This window comes from Trachemys scripta, chromosome 3 (assembly GCF_013100865.1).
Source record: "Trachemys scripta elegans isolate TJP31775 chromosome 3, CAS_Tse_1.0, whole genome shotgun sequence".
Lineage (NCBI taxonomy): Eukaryota > Metazoa > Chordata > Testudines > Emydidae > Trachemys > Trachemys scripta.
Genome location: NC_048300.1, coordinates 77670799 through 77690132, shown reverse-complemented (window position 1 = coordinate 77690132; position 19334 = coordinate 77670799). Strand labels below are relative to the sequence as shown.

Sequence of the window (19334 nt, the reverse complement as noted above, 5' to 3'; positions counted from 1 at the left end):
GCTAAGTGGGTTCAAATTACAGTGTATCAGATCACATACTGTGCCATGTGTGTGCTTTGTTTTACTTTTGTACTGCTTATTTTACTCTCTATATACTAACTTTCCCATGCAGCTCCACATCCTGGCCTATACCTCCTGCCAGGGATAATGCATGCCACTAAACATTTTAAAATTTACCTGCTTGGTTCCAGTTTGTTTGTTTGGATTTTTACAAGCCCCCAAAGAGCTCCCATCCAGTGTTTGGGGCACTCTTAACAATTTTAAAAAAAATATATTAAATACATAAGTCCATCAATATCCCTAGATCAGATCATAATAAACCAGCAACAACATAAATAGAATAATAGTTCATGGTAGTTAAAATCCTTCTTGAATAGCCATATGGATGGAATACATCTATTTAAAGGTATCAGTAAGTATGCAATTGTCACCATATTCCTTAAGCAGTCTCACGTGCATGCCCCCTCATACTTTTTAATCTCTTCTGCTTTAAACAGCTTGTTAATTTTCATATCCTCTCCAGAGAGCTCCACATTGATATGTGAGTGGCTCAGTCAGATTTTGTTACAAGCTAAACTCAGTTCTTGCAGCACTCTTTATCCCTTCCAGTTGCTGCTAAACGTGCTTTCAGCAGCTCATGTGAGATTGGATTCTGGGCCTTAATATTCAAAAGCTGTGAAGGCCCTCAGAATATTAACAAACAAATTCTGCCTGTTGGGCTTTTTCCTAAAGATAGCATGGGCAAGCACCATTCTGTTTCTCTGAGCTTCTAGTACTCTACATCCCAATCATGTCTTTGCGGTCTCCTTATTTCCTATTAGCCCTGATATCTAGATTCTGAACAGGTGCTTCTAGGGCTTTCTGACACACTGCACCTCATCAGAAGCTCTATCCTCTGGTTACTCAGAGAAACACTGTTGGGTTGTATTCTTGCTTCAGCAATGTTTGAACACAGCCTGGTCTAGAGAGTCTTACTGCTCTTTTACTGCTAAATCTTATAGATACTGAAATGGAGTCCTAAGTACACTAGAACTCCATGCAGAGTGCAAGGCTACCATCAATCATACGGTGAACCAGATGTTGTATGCCAGCTATCTTTCTCTCTCTCTCTCTCTACTATTACTCTGACTGTGATAATGTGCTCCTCAGGCACGTGACCAGGTTCCTGAAAGAGCAGTCCCATGAGCCAGAGGGAGCATGCAGAGAGGTTCTTGACATAGCAGAACAAATGAGAGGGGTGCATTGTCCTGCAAGACATCAAGAAGTCAGAGCAGTATGAGTGGGGGAGCAGGCTGGAGGCCCTGCCATTGGAGAAGACTATAAACCAGGCCCTACTGGACCTGCATGATCTGACTACAGAGAAATATTACCTCCAGCTGTGTGATTTCCTGGAGTCTAAATGCCTGGATGAGCAAGTGAAGGCCAGCAAGTAGTAGGGAGACTACTTCAGGAAGTTGAAGCACCTGGGAGTGTCCCAGGATGGCATGGGGGAGTACCTGTTTGACAAGTACATCTGAACTACATCCTGAAGGCTCTCTCTCAATGACCATCTAAAAGCTGGGAATATATATAGATAAACAAAAATTTAACTCAGGGAAGCTTTCTTCTTGGTTTTTAAAAGTCAAGTTGGGGGATTGGATGGGTCATGGGATTAGTCTTTCACATCTAGGTCACTGATTCAAGAATCCCAGTGTGGTAAACACTGAAAGCTGTTTGTTTGCTAGCCTATTTAAATGAGTTGATTACTTCAGTCCAGCCCTTAGAGGAAAAGTCTCCACGTAACCAAAATCACTTTCAGAACTGACACCCTTCTCTGCAGAATGAGGAGAAAAGTCAAGGACTGGGTGAGGAAAGTGATGGTCCCTAAGAGTTAGGCTTGGGGCATAATGGCAGAGCAGGGCAGAGTAGAGAAATTTTTACTGCTGCTGCCTATTCTGTCCCTGTTCTCTAAATTAAGGCGGGCTTAGTCAGAGTTATCAACTGGGCTTCTTTCACAAACTCTAAATTCTCTTTAAAAAACAGACAATTCAAATTACATTTTAAAGTAGAGTGTTTCATCTATTCTGAGAAATTTGAAAGGTAGGAATAATGTTCTCCTAACCACTTGGGAAACATGCAGTGTTCCCTGTGTTTCTAATGGTGCAGAAGCTAACCTAATTCTGTGTATATTTACCTCCTTGTAAGTGTCCCTGTATATTGATGACATCAGGAACATGCTCAGCTCTAGGAGTAATGGGTTACTTGTCTTCTTCATTGTTTTCAGTATCTCATCCATACCTTTAACCCTTGTCACCATAATTCCATTTCCTTAAAGCTTCTTATTTCCTGTAAGTTATTTCCCATTCGTCTTCCTAAAAAATAAACATATATACTTGATTTTTTTCTGCACTCGCCAGCTACCATTCTTTCTCTAACTTATTACTGAACAGAGTACAAAGTTTTGATAACATCCTTAGAGATGATAAATTACAAAAATATTTCATAGAAATATTTGAAATTTTTGAAGCTGCTTACATTTTGCAGGATTTGACAGTGTCTCCTTTTCTAGTTTTTTCAAATTGCTCCATATTTTTTACAAAAATGTGTGTTGTATTTTTTTCTAAATTTTTAAAATAATTTAACATTTTTCCAACAACTGTATTTTCTTACTGAAAATTGGGGTTTTGATAAATGAAAAACTTCAAAAATTATTTTGGTAAAAATGTCAGTACAATAAAAGTCGGTATTCCTGGAAAATGTTGATAATACTGGCAATTTTTAAATTAAAAATATATATTTTTAAAAAACCACGTGGGAGGAAAGGAACTTTTTAAACACAAAATTTCAATCCCACTCTAGTGAGAATACAAATGCCTCATGGAAACATGCATACACAAATATCATCCTTCCTCCACAGGAGAGAGTAACACTCAGCACAATTTATCTGTCTCCATCCCCATGAAAGGAGAGACTGTAAAATATTGTTGCCAAATTAATTCCCAGTGAGGGAGTCTGCTTTGACCCCTAAGGAAGCAATAAGAATTAGGGCAGGTCTGGATAATGCCTTGCAGTTTACATTATTTCAGTTAAAGATTTTTCATTACCTTTTCCCTGCTGCTAGCTAATGTTTTTGGAAACACACTTGGAAAACAGCTGCCAGAAATAGGGGAAGAGAGCTGGTTACAAGCATTATTCAAGGAGAGATACAAACCCGACTCTCGGTTCTCTTCATTTAAACGCAACTGGGTCAGAAGCACCAACTTCAATCTTCCTGGTCATTCTATCACAGATTTAAAAGTCACTGTCATTGAACAAAAAAACTTCAGAAACAGACTTCAAAGAGAAACAGCAGAACTAAAATTCATTTGCAAATTCAACACCATTAATCTGGGCTTGAATAGGGATTGGGAGTGGCTGGCTCACTACAGAAGCAGCTTTTCCTCTCCTGGAATTGACACCTCCTCATCTATTATTGGGAGTGGACTACATCCACCCTGATTGAATTGGCCTTGTCAACACTGGTTCGCCACTTGTGAAGTAACTCCCTGCTCTCCATGTGTCTGTATATAATGCCTGCATCTGTAGCTTTCACTCTATGCATCCGAAGAAGTGAGGTTTTTACTCACGAAAGCTTATGCCCAAATAAATCTGTTAGTCTTTAAGGTGCCACCAGACTCTTTGTTGTTTCAGTTCATCTGTTGCCCAGAGATAGTTTGCTCCTCATCTGATCATTTGGTTGCATCTCTGTGGCATCCCTGGCAAGGAGAAGCATGAGAAATATCCCAGTGACACTCTTAACCAGAGAGTGATGTGAAATTAGTCTCATATGTCTCTACTGCACATGTGCACAACTGAGTCTTCCTCTTTCAGGTAGGTTCTGCCCCGTTCTGTCCTGGCATGAAAACTGTCAGGTAGTTTAGACCCCTGACCTAGCTTGTTTAAACAAACAAACAAACAAGAACGTAATACTAACAAGTATTTGAGTATTTGGTTTTAGATCTCATCAATAAAAAACAAGGAGTTGCCTACAAGAAGTGGGCTGAATCTCTCTTCCTCTCACACATTCACTCTACATAAGAACAATCTGTGGTAGTAGTAAAAATGTATACTATGGCAGCATCCAATGGTGCCATTTGTGATTGAGGACCCCTTGTGCTTGAAGCTGTACAAACGCAGCTGGGAGACAACCCCTGGATAGTTTACTAAGAGAACCATGAAGATGTGCATATCTAAATTTAGGAACTGCCCCATGTCATTATCCCCCTCATCTTTGTTACCCTCACTATGTGCCATTCTAAAATTAGATTTTAAGCTCCTTGAGTCAGGGAATTTGTTTTTGACTTGTTCTATAAAGTGTCTAGAACACTTTTGGGTGCTGTGAAAATAATTACAATCCCAGGATTTTGTTTGGATGTAATATTTTCCAGGTTGTTTTTGCAACCTAAAGATTTCAGCTGGGGGAACCTGAACCTGGCCTGAAAAGCACTCAGAACTATGTACCTAAACTCTCAGAAGTCATTTAGAGTTTTGAGTATGTAAGGAATACAAGATCAGAAATGTAGATAGTACAGTAGTAAGCACTTGTAGGTCTCTATTTCACTCTTTGGCCCAGTGTAGAATAGTGATCTCCACACAGACCCCCCAGTTTGCCAGTACAGCTTAGTTCTCAAAACATTTTGTGGGCCACCAAAGAGGATGCAGTGGATCCCAGGTGGTTCCTAGGCCACTGTTCAAGAACTGCTGTTACACGCTGCCATATGTTTTAAAGCAAATCTCATCACTGATTTTAGCAGGGAATTTATTTGACTTAAACACTCATGCCAGTTTATGGCCCCTGAGTCTGATACTGGAGCCTTTACTGGTACTAGTAGTCGGGGCTACTGGGGGGGGGGGGGGGACTAAAACGTTTGATTGCCCGCTCTGCTGCTCATTTACTATGCAATCCTGAGAAAGATGATTTTTCTCACTGTGCCTCAGTTTTCCATCTTGAAAATGGGGATAATAATCCATAGCTACTTTTGGAATGTGATTTGAGGTCTGAGGATGGCAAGTGCCATGTAAGTGTTAAGTGCTGTTTATTATTATTATTGAGTTTGTATGTAGTCTGAGTGAGGGGCCAGGAAGATAGTGGCCCTTAAGTTGTCAGCTCCTCCGGCCACAGACCTCTCCTCCACCAGGATGAGATTACAAATTCTGCCCATGTGAACTGCCACAATGAGACACGGCTCACAGTAGGCTGGGCAGATAATGAAAACATGGGGGGAGTTCCAGCGCTGATGGGCTTCCTCCTGGGGGGCTCTGCGGGCTCCTCCGCGACTGGAGCAAAGAAATAAGTGTCGGTAACTTGTATCTCTCCACCTGCGACGCCAAAATGAGTCGTGCCCCGTGGTGCATGCTGCTGATCTGTGACCCTCCCTCTCCTTTCTCAGCCAGGAGGGAAGCTGACTGGAAGGCTAGCTAATGAGGAGCCCGTGGAAGTGATGCGGCGCTGAGAAGAGAGTGGAGAATAAGGCCCAGGACGGGGCAGGGGGAGCAGCAACCCAACCCGGTACGGGGGAGGGGTTTACTCCTGGGGTGGATTTGTACCATGTTACACGTTCCCGCCGTGGTGAGCCGGGCAGAGGCAGCAGGGGGCGCTGGCCGGGGGCTGGGTTGGCTCCTGGGCTGGCGTTGCGGCGATGAGCAGGAAGCCGCAGCCCGGCCCTTATCAGCGGGCGGCAGGCGGGGCCGGGCCCCAGGCCCTGCGCTCCGGCTCCATGGGTGGCGGGGGACAGCGGCTGTAGGCGCCTCCTTCTCCTGCGCCGCGGCAGGGCCGGGAAACAGCAGTAGCGCCAGCGCGGCCTCCCCTGCCCCATGGCGGGCTACGCTCCCCGCCTGCCCCTGCTGCTGCGGAGGCTGCCGCCGCCCTGGGCTCGGGCCGCCCGGCTCCCCCTGAGCGGCGCCCGGCTCCCCCTGAGCGGCGCCCGGCTCCTGCTGCTCTCGGCCGGCAGGTGCGGGGCCCCAGCCGAGCCCGGCCCCTTGCGCCTCCTCCGCGGCGGCGTCCCCCGCTCCGCGTCCTCCCGGGCGGCTGGGGCGGCCGCCGGGGAGCCGGAGAGGAGGAGCAGCCCCCGGGGAAGTGGGGGAGACTCGGAGGTGAAGAGGCTGCTGGCCCTGGCACGGCCCGAGCGCTGGAGACTGACAGGTACTTGCCCCTGCCCCCTCCCAGCACCGCCTGCCCCCCATCCTAGTGAGTGTTACCTGCCCCACCCAGCCTCTGCGCCCTGCCCCATACTGTCAGCCACACCAAGCTCACTGTGACACCAGCACCCCTTGGCAAAGAGCCCCCTGATCTTCACAAAGAGCTGTCACCGCAGAGCCGACAAACTCACTGCACCCCATAGGTGTCTTACAGGTACTTATGCACAAAGGGGAACGTGGAAGGGAGGTAACTTGTCAAGAGTCAGACTCTTTATGAGATGTGTGCCCGGGTAATATTGAAGGAATAATGTATTTACCTTAAAAGTATGCTTTATAGACTTGGAGTAGAAATTAGTCACCAGGGGATAATATGTCTTGGTAATGGCCCTTTTGGGCAAAGGGGATTTGTCACCCTCACTAACCTGATGCAATGCAAGGCTCAATTGTTTAGCTTTGCACAATGGTAAGACTTTGAATGGGACACCATCAGAGGCAACGGCAAACAACTGAAATGCCTTAAAGGTAAAAAAGGAACAGTACAACAGGACTGGGTTTGCCCTGTCTGCAAATAGAAACAAAAGGCTGCTTTCAGTATAACAGAGGAGAGAGTAGTACTCTGTATCCTTTCACTGAGGAAACCCCTTGTGAAACAGGGCTGCTTTCATAAATGTTTGAAACCTGGTGTTTGGGACACCAGCCAACTTTGCAAACAGACTGAACTTTGGGGGGAAAGGAGGAACCTACTTTATGAGCTAAGGAAGATAACTCTTGATAAGTGTAGGCCCAGGTTCGTATTTTATGATTTTGTTTTATATTGTAATCTTTTGTTTCCATCATTCTTGTTTCTAGTTAAATCCTCATTCTTAAATAAACTATCTTTTGTTTTATTATAAGTGCTTGCAAGTGTTGTGTGGTTTAAAGGGGCAGTGGTTTAAGGTAAAACTGGTATGTTGGGGTACACTGCACTTTTGAGAGCAGAGGATCTGCGATTTCTGTGAGTAGGCAATGTCGGGCACGATATCACAGGGGAACAATTCAAAGGGACTCGGGGATTGGAGTGCACCTATTAACCTGCAAGGCAAAGTTAGGGCTGACAAAGTCCAAAAGAGAGTGCTTGAGTGATTGAAAGGCTTGTGGTGTAATGAGCTGGCACCCAGACAAGGAAGACTATCTCTCACTGGAGGTAGGAAATAACAAGATGACTCAGGGTATGTCTACACTACAAAATTAGGTTGATTTTATAGAAGTCGATCTTTAGAAAGCAATTATATACAGTCGATGGTGTATGTCCCTCCTAAGCGCATTAAGTTGGCGGAGTGCGTCCTCAATACCATGGCTAACATCGACTCACAGAGTGGTGCACTGTGGGTAGCTATCTTACAGTTCCCACAGTCTTTGCTGCCCATTGGAAATCTGGGTTAAGCGCCCAGTGCCTGATGGGGCAAAAACGTTGTCGCGGGTGGTTTTGGGTACATGTCGTCAGTCTCTTCTCTCCCCCTCCCTCCATGAAAGCAACGGCAGACAATCGTTTTGCACCTTTTTTCCTGGGTTACCCGTGCAGATGCCATAGCACGGCAAGCATGGAGATCGCTCAGCTCACCACTGCTGTTGTGAGCATTGTAAACACCTTGCACGTTATCCTGCAGTATGTGCAGAACCTGGCTAGGAGACGCCAGCACGAGGATGATTGTGAGGAGGACATGGACACAGACATTCCTGAAAGTACGGGATGTGGCAATTGGGACATCATGGCGGCAGTGGGGCTGGTCGATACAGTGGAACGCTGATTCTGGGCCCGGCAAACAAGCACAGTCTGGTGGGATCGCATAGTGTTGCAGGTATGGGATGATTCCCAGTGGCTGCGAAACTTTTGCATGCATAAAGCCACTTTCCTTGAACTTTGTGAGTTGCTTCCCCCCGCCCTGAAGCTCAGGAATACCAAGATGAGAGCTGCCCTGACAATTAAGAAGCGAGTGACGATAGCCCTGTGGAAGCGTTCAACGCCCGACTGCTACTGGTCAGTCGGGAATCAATTTGGAGTGGGCAAATCTACTGTGGAGGCTGCTGTGATCCAAGTAGCTAATGCAATCACTGACATTCTGCTATCAAGGGTAGTGACTCTGGGAAATGTGCAGGTCATAGTGGATGGCTTTGTTGCAATGGCGTTCCCTAACTGTGGTGGGGTGATAGAGGGAACGCATATACCTATTCTGGCACCGCACCACCTTGCCAATCAGTACATAAACGGCAAGGGGTACTTCTCAATGGTGCTGTAAGCACTGGTGGAATCACAAGGGACGTTTCACCTACATCAACGTAGGATGGCTGGGAAAGGTGCATGACGCTTGCATCTTTAGGAACTCCGGGGTGTTCGAGCAGCTGCAAGAAGGGACTTACTTCCCAGATCAGAAAATTACTGTTGGGGATTTTGAAATGCCAATAGTTATCCTTGGGGACCCAGCCTACCCCATGCTTCCATGGCTCATGAAGCCGTACACAGTCAGCCTGGACAGTAGTAAGGAACAGTTCAACTGTAGGCTGAGCAAGTACAGAATGGTGATAGAATGTGCCTTTGGACGTTTAAAAACTCGCTGGCGCTGTTTGCTGACTAGGTTAGACTTCAGCGCAACCAGTATTCCCATTGTTATTGCTGTGTGCTCCATAGTATCTCTGAGAGTAAGGGGAAGACAAATCGCCTGACGACTGATTTTGAGCAGCCAGACATCAGGGTGATTAGAAGAGCACAGGTAGGCACACTGAGAATCAGAGAGGCTTTGAAAACCAGTTTCATGACTGGTACGGTGTGACAGTTTTGTGTTTCTCCTTGATGCAGACCCGCCCCCATTGATTTTAATTCCCTGTAAACCAAACACCCTCCCCCCTTCAATCACAGCTGGCAAAGGAAATATTGATTTGAAACCATGCATTCTTTCTTTCTTAATTAAAAAAAAAAAAAGTGAGAACTGACAAGGTAGCCCGGGTGGGGGAGGGGAGGACAAGGCCACATTGCTTATGGTAGCCACGCTACAAATCAAAACTGTTTGAATTACAGCCTTCTGTTGCTTGGGCCTCCTCTGAAGTGGAGTGGCTGGGTACCCAGAGCCTCACCCTTCTCCTCCCTGCCCCCAGCGTTCTTGGGTGTCTGGGTGAGGAGGATATGGAACTTGGGGAGGATGGCAGGTGGTTGTACAGTGGATGCAGTAGTGGTCTGTGCTCTTGTTGGCTTTCCTGCAGTTCCACCAGACATCTCATCATGTCCGTTTGCTCCCCCATTAGCCTGAGCATTGCATCCTGTCTCTTCTCATTGCGCTCACTTAATGCTTTTCTAGCCTCTGCCATTGAATCCCTCCATGCATTCAGCTGTGCCCTATCAGTGCGGGAGGACTGCATGAGCTCGAAAAACATGTCATCGCGAGTACGTTTTTTTTGTTTTGTTTTTTGTTTTGCCTTCTAATCTGCAATAACCTCAGGGACTGAGATGATAGGGGGAGCATAGAAACATTTGCACCCATGGGGGGATAAAAAGGGAGAGTAAAATTTAAGATGATACATTTCTGAGAACAAAAGGGAGACTCTTTCTAGGCAATCAAGCAATTCACGGCAGACAGCACATGTGCTTTAGGTACAAGGTCGCATTTTGCCTTTTTATATTGAGCGTCTGCCGGTATGGTGACACATCACACACGGCTAGGCAACAGAATTTGGTTTCCAGGCAGCCATGGTAAGCCAAAGGGTACGCGGGGTTGGCTTCTTCCGCCTTCATAACGTGGGAATGGTTTCAAACTGCAGCGCCCTCCTTTCCCATAGCAAGCAATGTCGGTTGGGTTTGCCATTTAAAAGGAGGGGCTGTGGTTTTTGGGTGGATGTGCAGCATTCTCTGGGATGATCCCTTCACCCCTCCGCCCACTGTGTGGCTATTCTCGGGGATGATCCCTTTTAGCTAAGTGCAAACAGCCCAGCATAAACGGGGTCCTTTTACTGTTCCCTTATAAAAATTCCCCTATTTCAACCAGGTGACCATGAATGATATCACTCTCCTGAGGCTAACACAGAAAGATATAGACTGAATGTTGCTTGAATGCGACCAAAACCCAGGACCATTCGCTGCCATGCTTTGTGCTGCAGTGATTCCAGACTACTTGCTACTGGCTTGGCGTGCTAAAGTGTCCCACCGTGGAGGAGGAAATAAGGCATCCCTCCCCAGAAACCTTCTGCAAAGGCTTTCCGAGTACCTCCAGGAGAGCTTCATGGAGATATCCCTGGAGGATTCACGCTCCATCACCAGACACATTAACAGACTTTTCCAGTAGCTGTACTGGCCGCGAATGCATCCCAAGTCTTCAGGGCAAATCAAACATTAAACACAATTGCTTTTAAACCCTGTAGTTTAGTTACAAATGTGCACTCACCAGAGGTGCCTTCTCCGGCTTCAGGGTCCGGGATCCCGCCTTGGGAGGGTATTGGCTCCACGGTGATGAAAAGGTCCTGGCTGCTGGGGAGAACAGATTCACTGCCTGCCTGCTGCACATTCTCCTCCTCCTCCCTGTTGCGTGAGACTCCCCCCTTGCAGGTGTCTACGGACAGTGGTGGGGTAGTGGTAGGGTCCCCCCCAGAATGCCGTGCAGCTGATCATAGAAGTGGCATATATGGGGCTCTGACCCGGAGCGACTGTTTGCCTTCTTTGTCTTTTGGTAGGCTTGTCTGAGCTCCTTAACTTTCACATGGGACTGCTGTGTGTCCCTGTTGTAGCCTCTGTCCACCATGCCTTGTGCGATTTTGGCATATCTATTAGCATTTCTTCTTTTTGATCGGAGTTCTGCTTGCACAGATTCTTCTCCCCATACAGCGGTCAGATCCAGTGTCTCCCGTTCGGTCCATGCTGGAGCTCGTTTGCGATTCTGGGGGAACTGCATGGTCACCTGTGCTGCTGAGTTCGCCACGCAGACCAAACAGGAAATGAAATTCAATATTTCCCAGGGCTTTTCCTGTGTACCTGGCTAGTGCATCGGAGTTGAAAGTGCTGTCCAGAGCAGTCACGTTGGAGCACTCTGGGATAGCTCCCAGAGGCCAATACCATCTAATTGGGTCTGCACTACCCCAAATTTGACCCAGCAAGGTCGATTTTAGCGCTACTCCCCTCGCCGGGGAGGAGTACAGAAGTCGATTTTAAGAGCCCTTTAGGTCAATGGAACGGGGTTGGTTGTGTAGACGCATTGCTTATAAAATCGTCCTAACCTTGTAGTGTAGACCAGGGCTCAGAGTCTTGGGTACCCCAAAACCCATCACACTCCGCCTCATGCCCCGGACTATGTAATGCCCCAATTGCTAAATGGGGTCTATCATAATGAGTCCTCAAGTAAAGACAGCTATTAATCTACAAACCACAAGCATGATATAAAAAATTTTATTAAGATGTTTCGAAAAAGTGAACAGTACAGAGTTTAAGCATAGAAGTTTCTGGTTATCAGGGAATAACGTACAGATTATTAAGAGGTGCTAAATTCGGTTTAAGATCGGATGGCGTAAGGAATACATAATCTGCAATATCCCTGATTGGGGGTTAAAGGTTGACAGGTCAAAGTACAGACATTGAGATATGAGGGTATGTTGTTCATATAATAGCTATGTTCAGGTGTAGAGTATAACGAGTGGATACGATGATGAGGATGGATTGATCCTCATTTGGTGAGATTTAATGTTCAGTGAGTTTACTATTCCAGTTCATATTGTCCAACGGACAAAGTCTCTCAGTCCCTTTCTCGTAGTTGAATCACGATGTCGCTCCGGCTCACACCTCCTGGTACGGTCGGTGGCCAGTGATGTGTTCGATGTAGATGTCCCTGGAACAATTTATAATAATTTAATGTGTAATTATAGTATTTTATTTATTAATGTACATAAGAAAACTAATTCACCAATGCTTGCATTTGAACTAATTTTGCACTGTAAAAAATGTTGAAAAGTAGTTTATGTATATGCTCCTTTTTTGTTATGAGAGCACACTAAAAGAGCATGTCTTGTTTAGCAAAACAGAGGCTGAGAGGCTATAACTTTTATCTATAAGTACGTTGGGGTTGAATGCCAGGAAAGGAGAGGAACTGTTTAAGGTAAAGGACAATGTTGGCAAAGGAACAAAAATAAATTGGGTATAAACAGGCAATGAATAAACTTATCCTGGGAATTAGAAGGTTTCTGACTAGTAGAAGAAGAGTGAGGTTCTGGAACTGCCTTCTAATAGAAGTACGGGGTGAACAACCTAGTTACTGTTGAGATGAGGCATGACAAATTTATGAGCAGGATTATATGACCGTGTAGCCTGTGATAGCAGGGGGATTGGATTTGATAATCCATTTCTATAGCCTATGTTCTTTTTTGAGATACCAAAATGATTAATCTAAATTAAAATTAAAAACTGACATTTCAGTTAATTAAAATACTCATTTAAAAGCACTAGAATAGCAAATGCAAAACTAGAACATTGCTTTTTAAAATTTTGCTGTTTGGAGGCCTTGAGGGAAGTTGATTTGCTTAACATTTAGGTTTGATTTTCTTTCTTTCTTTCTTTTCTTTTAAACCTCTTCCCAACTGACACCTTTAATGCCAGATTTTGGCCTGAAGCAATTTTTTTACTGCCCAGTTATAAGCAGTTGGCATTCTTTCGTCTGTGAGAGACAGTGGGAATTGCAGCCTGTGATGTAGATGGTTTTGCAATGTCTCCTATGACTAAATAGTCCAGTCCAAGATTTGCATGATCTTTGGCAGTTATTGCAAATGTATGTGTCTTGGTTGGGAGCTGCTTGCTTCCTACAGGCTCTTTTCTTTTCAAGTTGTAGGAGCCAGCTTCTGTCATGGGCTCTGATGCCCTGATGGAGAAGATGGTGCCACTTGTTACAATCACTTGCCAAGGTTTCCCATGGATTAAGATCAATTCCAAATTACTTCATATCTCGCTTGCACGTGTCTTTATAGCAAAGCTTGGGACATCCTGTTGATCTTGTTCCCTCTGATAGCTCCCCATATAGTAAGTCTTTAGGTATACATGGGCATCCATCTTCCAACCTACTCAGATGGCCCAGCCAGCGCAGTCGTCTTTGCTTGAGCAGAGCTGAAACACTTGGTAAATTTGCCCTTTGAAGAACCTCTGTTTTGGTGACTTTATCTTGCCATTTGGTGTTGAATATGTGGCATAAACAGCGTAGGTGGAAACTGTTTAACCTTTTCTCCCAATGAGTGTAAGTTGTCCATGTCCATACATGAGAGTGCTGAGAACACAAGCTTGATACACTAGCATTTTGGTCTTAATGGTAAGTTTTGAGTTGTTCCATGGTCTTTTAGTTAGTCTGCTAAAGGTGATGGTAGCCTTTCCAATATGAACATTTAGTTCAGGGATCGTCAACCTTTGGCATGCGGCCCATCAGGGAAAGCCTCTGGTGGGCCGGGCTGATTTGTTTACCTGTCGCGTCCGCAGGTTCGGCCGATCGCAGCTCCTATTGGCCGCGTTTCGTTGTCCCAGGCCAATGGGGGCTGCGGGAAGGGCAGCCAGCACATCTCTCAGCCCACCCCGCTTCCTTGCATACAGAAGTTCCCTGATTAGCACCTGCCAAGTTATAAACACCTGAAAAACATTAATAATGAAAACTCCTGTAGGCATTTAATTACAGTAGAAGTAGCAAATACTGTTGTAGATGCCTCTGTAAGGGGAAAATTTCCTGTGCTGTTTTTCTTTTTTGTTCATAACTTACATTTTTTTAAATAAAGACCAACCAGGGTTTGCAACTATCTTGTTACTACTGTGGGTTGGTAAATTGACCCTCAAAGACTTTTTTCCTTGGTAGTACTTTTACTTTTATCTGAGAGAGTTTTTTGTGAGAGAACAGAGGTTTACTGTTCGGTAACAGTTTCAGTGTACGAGACACACTTTGGATATAAAATGCTGCTTAATCTTTTTTCTTCAGTGTTCTTAGCTGATACAAATGGCAAACAAATGTTTTAGTGTCTATATTAAAAAGCTTGTATGTACAGTTTTTTGTTTTATAAAAGCTAGACTCCTCAAAATTCCTTTCATAGACATAATAATAGTGACATCTCTCAGGTGCAGCACCATCACTTCAACCACTAAACTTTGTAGTTTAGTCATTTGGGAATATTTTTTTAAGCCCAAAACATGAGTTTTAATCTTATCATTCTCATTAATGTTAATGAAAAATAACATTACATGCCATGTTGAGAATTTACTCCATAGTTACTCTGTTTTCAGGGTGGATAAAAATCAATGATTTTTAAAAAACAAAAAAAAGGATTTTTATGATTTAAATAGGATTTTTTTGATAAAATGCTTTATAAGGGGAAAAAAACTAAAGATAGTTTTAATTAAGATACATTATAGCTCAAAGATATCTCATCATGGAATTGGGATTATAAATTCTAATTCTATAGTATGAGACAATCTATTCATGTAATGTTTAAGAAAAGTTTTGTAAATGAGTTCCAATAGTTCATGGATTAGGGACCCAATCTTATGGGGCTCCAGGGGCTTCTGTATAGATTATTTAGGTTAATCTTTCTATCTAACCAATGGGACTCAGTGCTCAGTCTAGAAGATACCATCAAAGATACTTAGTTTTGCAGTTCTCAAACTCTGGATTTGTGTCTCCAGAGAGAACATGCTGCTTGTTAACAAAAATGTTTTAAAATAGATAAATAATCTATAGAGGTGAGAAATAACAGACCTCAACCCTATTGTGCCTTTGCAAATTTGTGTACACACAGTCAATCCCTTACCTCTCTCTAAAAAAATCAAAGTTTCAAAAAGTTCAATGAATAGAAGATTGTTGGGGGCAGAATAGGTCTGGACAAGGAGAAGAAGTCTGGAGATAAATGTGAGAAGGGAGGGACAAGCAGTAGAAACCAAAGTGAAACTGTTTGAGCAGTATTCCAGAAGTCTTGAGGTCTTTCTGAGTGTAGCTTTCATTGATTTGAGATCTACCATACCATTCTCTCACTAGAAGGGAAAACCTATAATGGCAGCAGGCCGTAAAAGAGACCCAGTTCGGGAATAAGAACCATTCAAGAGATACATGTTTGCTGATGATGTTTTAAAGAAAGTCACACCAGTGAACTGGTGGAATTCACTTAAGCACTTGGATTCAGAGACTCTTGAAGTGATCTCATTTTTAACAGCAGTAGCTTCTTCTGCTGGTGTAGAAAGAATATTTTCTTCCTTTTGACTAATTCATTCCAAATTGAGAAATGGTTTGGGACCTGAAAAAGCAGGAAAGCTTGTTTTTCTTTTCCAGATTATGAACAAACAGGAAAATGAAGGTGAAGATGACTGAGTTAGCGGCAGAAGCCAATATTTTAAGTTTCTCATGTTGACTTGGATGACATCGTCGATTTAATTTTTTTAAATATTTCATTTAACTATTTTAGTTAAAAAACAATTTTAACAAAAACAAACCTGATTTTAAACAACTTGAATGTTTAACTAAATCCAAAAATTCATATCCTTGCTTTGTTAAAATATTATGTTTGCTGTTGAAGAAAAAGATCCAGAATACATAACATTGTTGTTTTAGTTAAATAAAACAATTTAAATGTCTGCCTGGTGATCTTCTCTTCCTAATACAGCATGGCAAGAAAATCCTCCAAATATTAATGATTAGCTTGTTGAATCAGAGAGAGTTCACCTCCCAATGACTTCATAAATATCTGCTTCAGTTACCTTTGGTAAATGAAATAACCAATCATTCATTCATTCATTTTCTGGTAAAACTAATCTGACAAGTTTTCAAAATAAATCACTTAAAAATGTATCATGTGTACCTTCTAAAAATGAAACCTACATCTATCTCGGAGTTATGAAGAATATGTATTAAGGTTATAACAATCAACAATTATGCACTTTTATGTAGAAATCCATGATTAAATCGAGTCTTCCTGACTAGTGATTTAAATCATGATTTAAATCAATTTGATTTAAATCAAATCCACCCTGGTTGTTTTTTACAATGAAGTTACAGGGTTCTTAATTCTGTAATGTCTCCAAATATTAAGGAGGGTGACTACTATAAAGAAGATAGCTTCAGGACTCTTGTGTTTACCTGATTGCATGAGACCAGCCAATGGTGCCTTCGGCTGTCTAGGATGGCACCTTGATCACAGAGGTTAAAAATAGAAAAGATATGAGATCAAGTCCAGCTCCTGGAGAGAGAGGATGTATTCATTATTAAACTGATATTATGCTTGATCTTACATTGCGTTCTAGGTCACTAGCATTTGTCTTTTACTAGTTTACTAGTTTCTTCTGCTTTTCCTCCTGGCCTTTTCCCATCTCATTTGTCTGCTGTGCTTTGTCCAACCCTACACTCTAATTACTTGTAGTTCCATTCCTGACCTGCACGCAAAACTAGAGGTATCTTGTTCTTGCTTTCCAGTGGTAGAGAGTATTTCCTATAAATACTCAGTGCTTATTTGCTCAGAGTAAAAGACAAGTGTTTCCCCACCAGGCTCTTCTGCAAGTGAGTAATGTTTTGGAATTGTGTGCTCATTCACCATAATCACATCTTCATAAGTAGAGCCCTACCAAATTCGCGGCCATGAAAAATGCGTCACAGATCATGAAATCTGGTCTTTTGTGTGCTTTTACCCTATACTATACAGATTTCATGGGGGAAACCAGCATTTCTCAAATTGGGGATCCTGACCCAAAAGGGAGTTGCGGGGGGGTCACAAGGTTATTTTAGGGCAGTCTTAGTATTGCCACCCTTACTTCTGCCCTGCCTTCAGAACTGGGTGGCCGGAGAGCGACGGCTGTTAGCCCAGCGTCCAGCTCTGAATACTGCACCCGGCTATCAGCAGCGCAGAAGTAAGGGTGGCAATACCATACCATGTCACCCTTACCTTTGCACTGCTGCTGTTGACGTCTCTGCCTTCAGAGCTGGGCTCCTGGCCAGCAGCCGCTGCACTCCAGCTGCCAGCTCTGAAGGCAGTGCCGCCACCAGCAGCAGTGCAGAAGTAAGGGTAGCAGTATCACAACTCCCCTTCCCCTACAATAACCTTGCGACTCCTCCCCCACCCCCTGACTCTTTTATGGGTCAGGACCCCTATAATTACAACACTGTGAAATTTCAGATTTAAATAGCTGAAATAATGAAATTTATGATTTTTAAAATCCTATGACTGTGAAATTGACCAAAATGGACTGTGAATTTGGTAGGATCCTATTCGTAAGTGACCATAAAAATATTGCTATCACCATCTCCTGGTTCATGCTAATAATTATCTTATTTACATTTCAGTTGTGGCAAATGACACTTTTTCATTCTTCTACAAAGCTGCATAAAATTGCAGTAGGTGGTTGTTTTTATACCTTTGCATAGGAAATTTCAAACCCTATAAAAACATAATTTTTTGGAAAAAAAAACCACCTTAAAGTTAAGGAATAGTATTATTACAAATTTATCCGTGTTAATTTTTCAGACTTACACTCTGTATCATTGATCTTGTTCAAAAATTAATCTAGTATACATTTGTTCAGTAGTTTGTGACTTCTGGATGGGGTCACTTCCCTTCCCTTCTGCATCATACCCCCTGTGTTCAGGACCCGCCTCACTCCAAATCTCCCTGAAATTAATTTGAAAATGTTGGTCAATATGACTGCACCTTAACCTAAATTCACTGGTGGCATGATTTGTCATTTTAAAATCATGTTCTCTTTTAAAATATCTTTCTCCCCTATTGCTGTGAGTACAATCCAACCAATCAGTTTCCCCTGTTTATATAATTACAGAGGTGAAACAGTGCACCTATACAGAAAGTGCTATCAAATAAGCCAAATTAGCTTAAAAACAACTTTATTTTTTTTTTTTTAGAGTGGTGTTTTTTGTTTTTTTTGCTACGGTGTTTTGTTGGTATTACTAACAAGGGTATAAAGTTTTAAAAAGTAATTCAATCAGCAGTGTGATTTAAGGTTGTAGTGATCCTTTAAAAAGAAAATTGTGGTAATGGAAAAGTGCATTACCTAAGTCATTGATCTTACTTGCAATTCGCTGATTGTTTAAAAATTAATATACTCAGCTTTCTCTGGGGAAATACTTTTGTCACACCAATAGGTTTAAATAAGTTGGGGAGATAGTGGATAACAATTAGATTCATATGAATTGTGTGTTTTATTCAAGTTCATGTTTGCATTATACCCATTTGAAACATTTAATGGTTAAAATAAAATAGGGGTAAAGTAGTACTTCATATGATACTGTACACTTGAAGTTTTCTTATTTCAGTCCCAACGTTGGTGTTTGGAAACTCACTGCATTTTTATGGTTGAGATAGACTAGCTTATATCTTAATTAAGGGAACATAATTGAAATTAAAAAAAAATGTTTGAAATAAATTCTATACCTATTATTAACACCTCTTACTACTAAAATGACATACCATAAATACCTGATTTACTTGTAACCCTTCATATATTTTGTTTGTATCTTGTCATGTTCTGATCTCTCTGCCAGACTTTGGAGCAGGTGAATGTCTGGTGTTATAGACTGAACAACAGAATGGAGTCATCTGCCTATTGTTGGCATCTGAGCCCATAAAGTTTCACTACTTCAACTAGCAGATACTATTGTGTAGATCCCTATAGTATGCCACGGGTAAAGGAACCAATGGCAGAATTGCTATCCTCTGGCTATGTCCTGTGAGGAAGAACTCAATCAGTTTCATAGTGTGTTTTTTGGACCCCTGCCACTTCTCTGAGACAGGATAACCGTATCTGTGATTGACTGGACTGACTGCTGTGGGGAAGTCCAAGAGTATGAGTATAGATCTTTTCCCTTTTTCCATGGAAAGAAAGAGAGCAGCCATCAATACTAATACTGTTCCAGATTCTGGCCTGAAACCTGACTCTGTAGGATCGAGGCTACTGATGTTGGACAAATGTCTGAAGATGGCTCTTTGCTAGCTTCTCAACATATTTATGAAGGCAAAAGGGATTAGTAATACAGTAACTCCTCACTTAACGTTGTAGTTATGTTCCTGAAAAATGCGACTTTAAGCGAAACAATGTTAAACTAATCCAATTTCCCCATAAGAATTAATGTAAATGAGGGAATTAGGTTCCAGGGAAATTTTTTTTCACTAGACAAAAGACTACACGTACGCACACGCGCGCGCGCACACAC

General features: G+C 42.9%; 1 protein-coding gene and 1 pseudogene across 1 annotated transcript in view; both read left to right on the top strand.

Moving 5' to 3' along the window:
* The first annotated feature begins 381 nt into the window (after window positions 1-381).
* On the top strand, window positions 382-1553 carry LOC117875484 (annotated as a pseudogene).
* Window positions 1554-5672: 4119 nt separating this feature from the next.
* The window catches only part of ABCB10 (ATP binding cassette subfamily B member 10), a 40044-nt gene continuing 26382 nt past the window's right edge, over window positions 5673-19334 (top strand). The window contains exon 1 of the mRNA XM_034765127.1: window positions 5673-6160. Within this exon, the coding sequence (XP_034621018.1) occupies window positions 5833-6160 (328 nt within the window). The 5' untranslated portion in view covers window positions 5673-5832. The remainder of the gene's footprint in view (window positions 6161-19334) is intronic.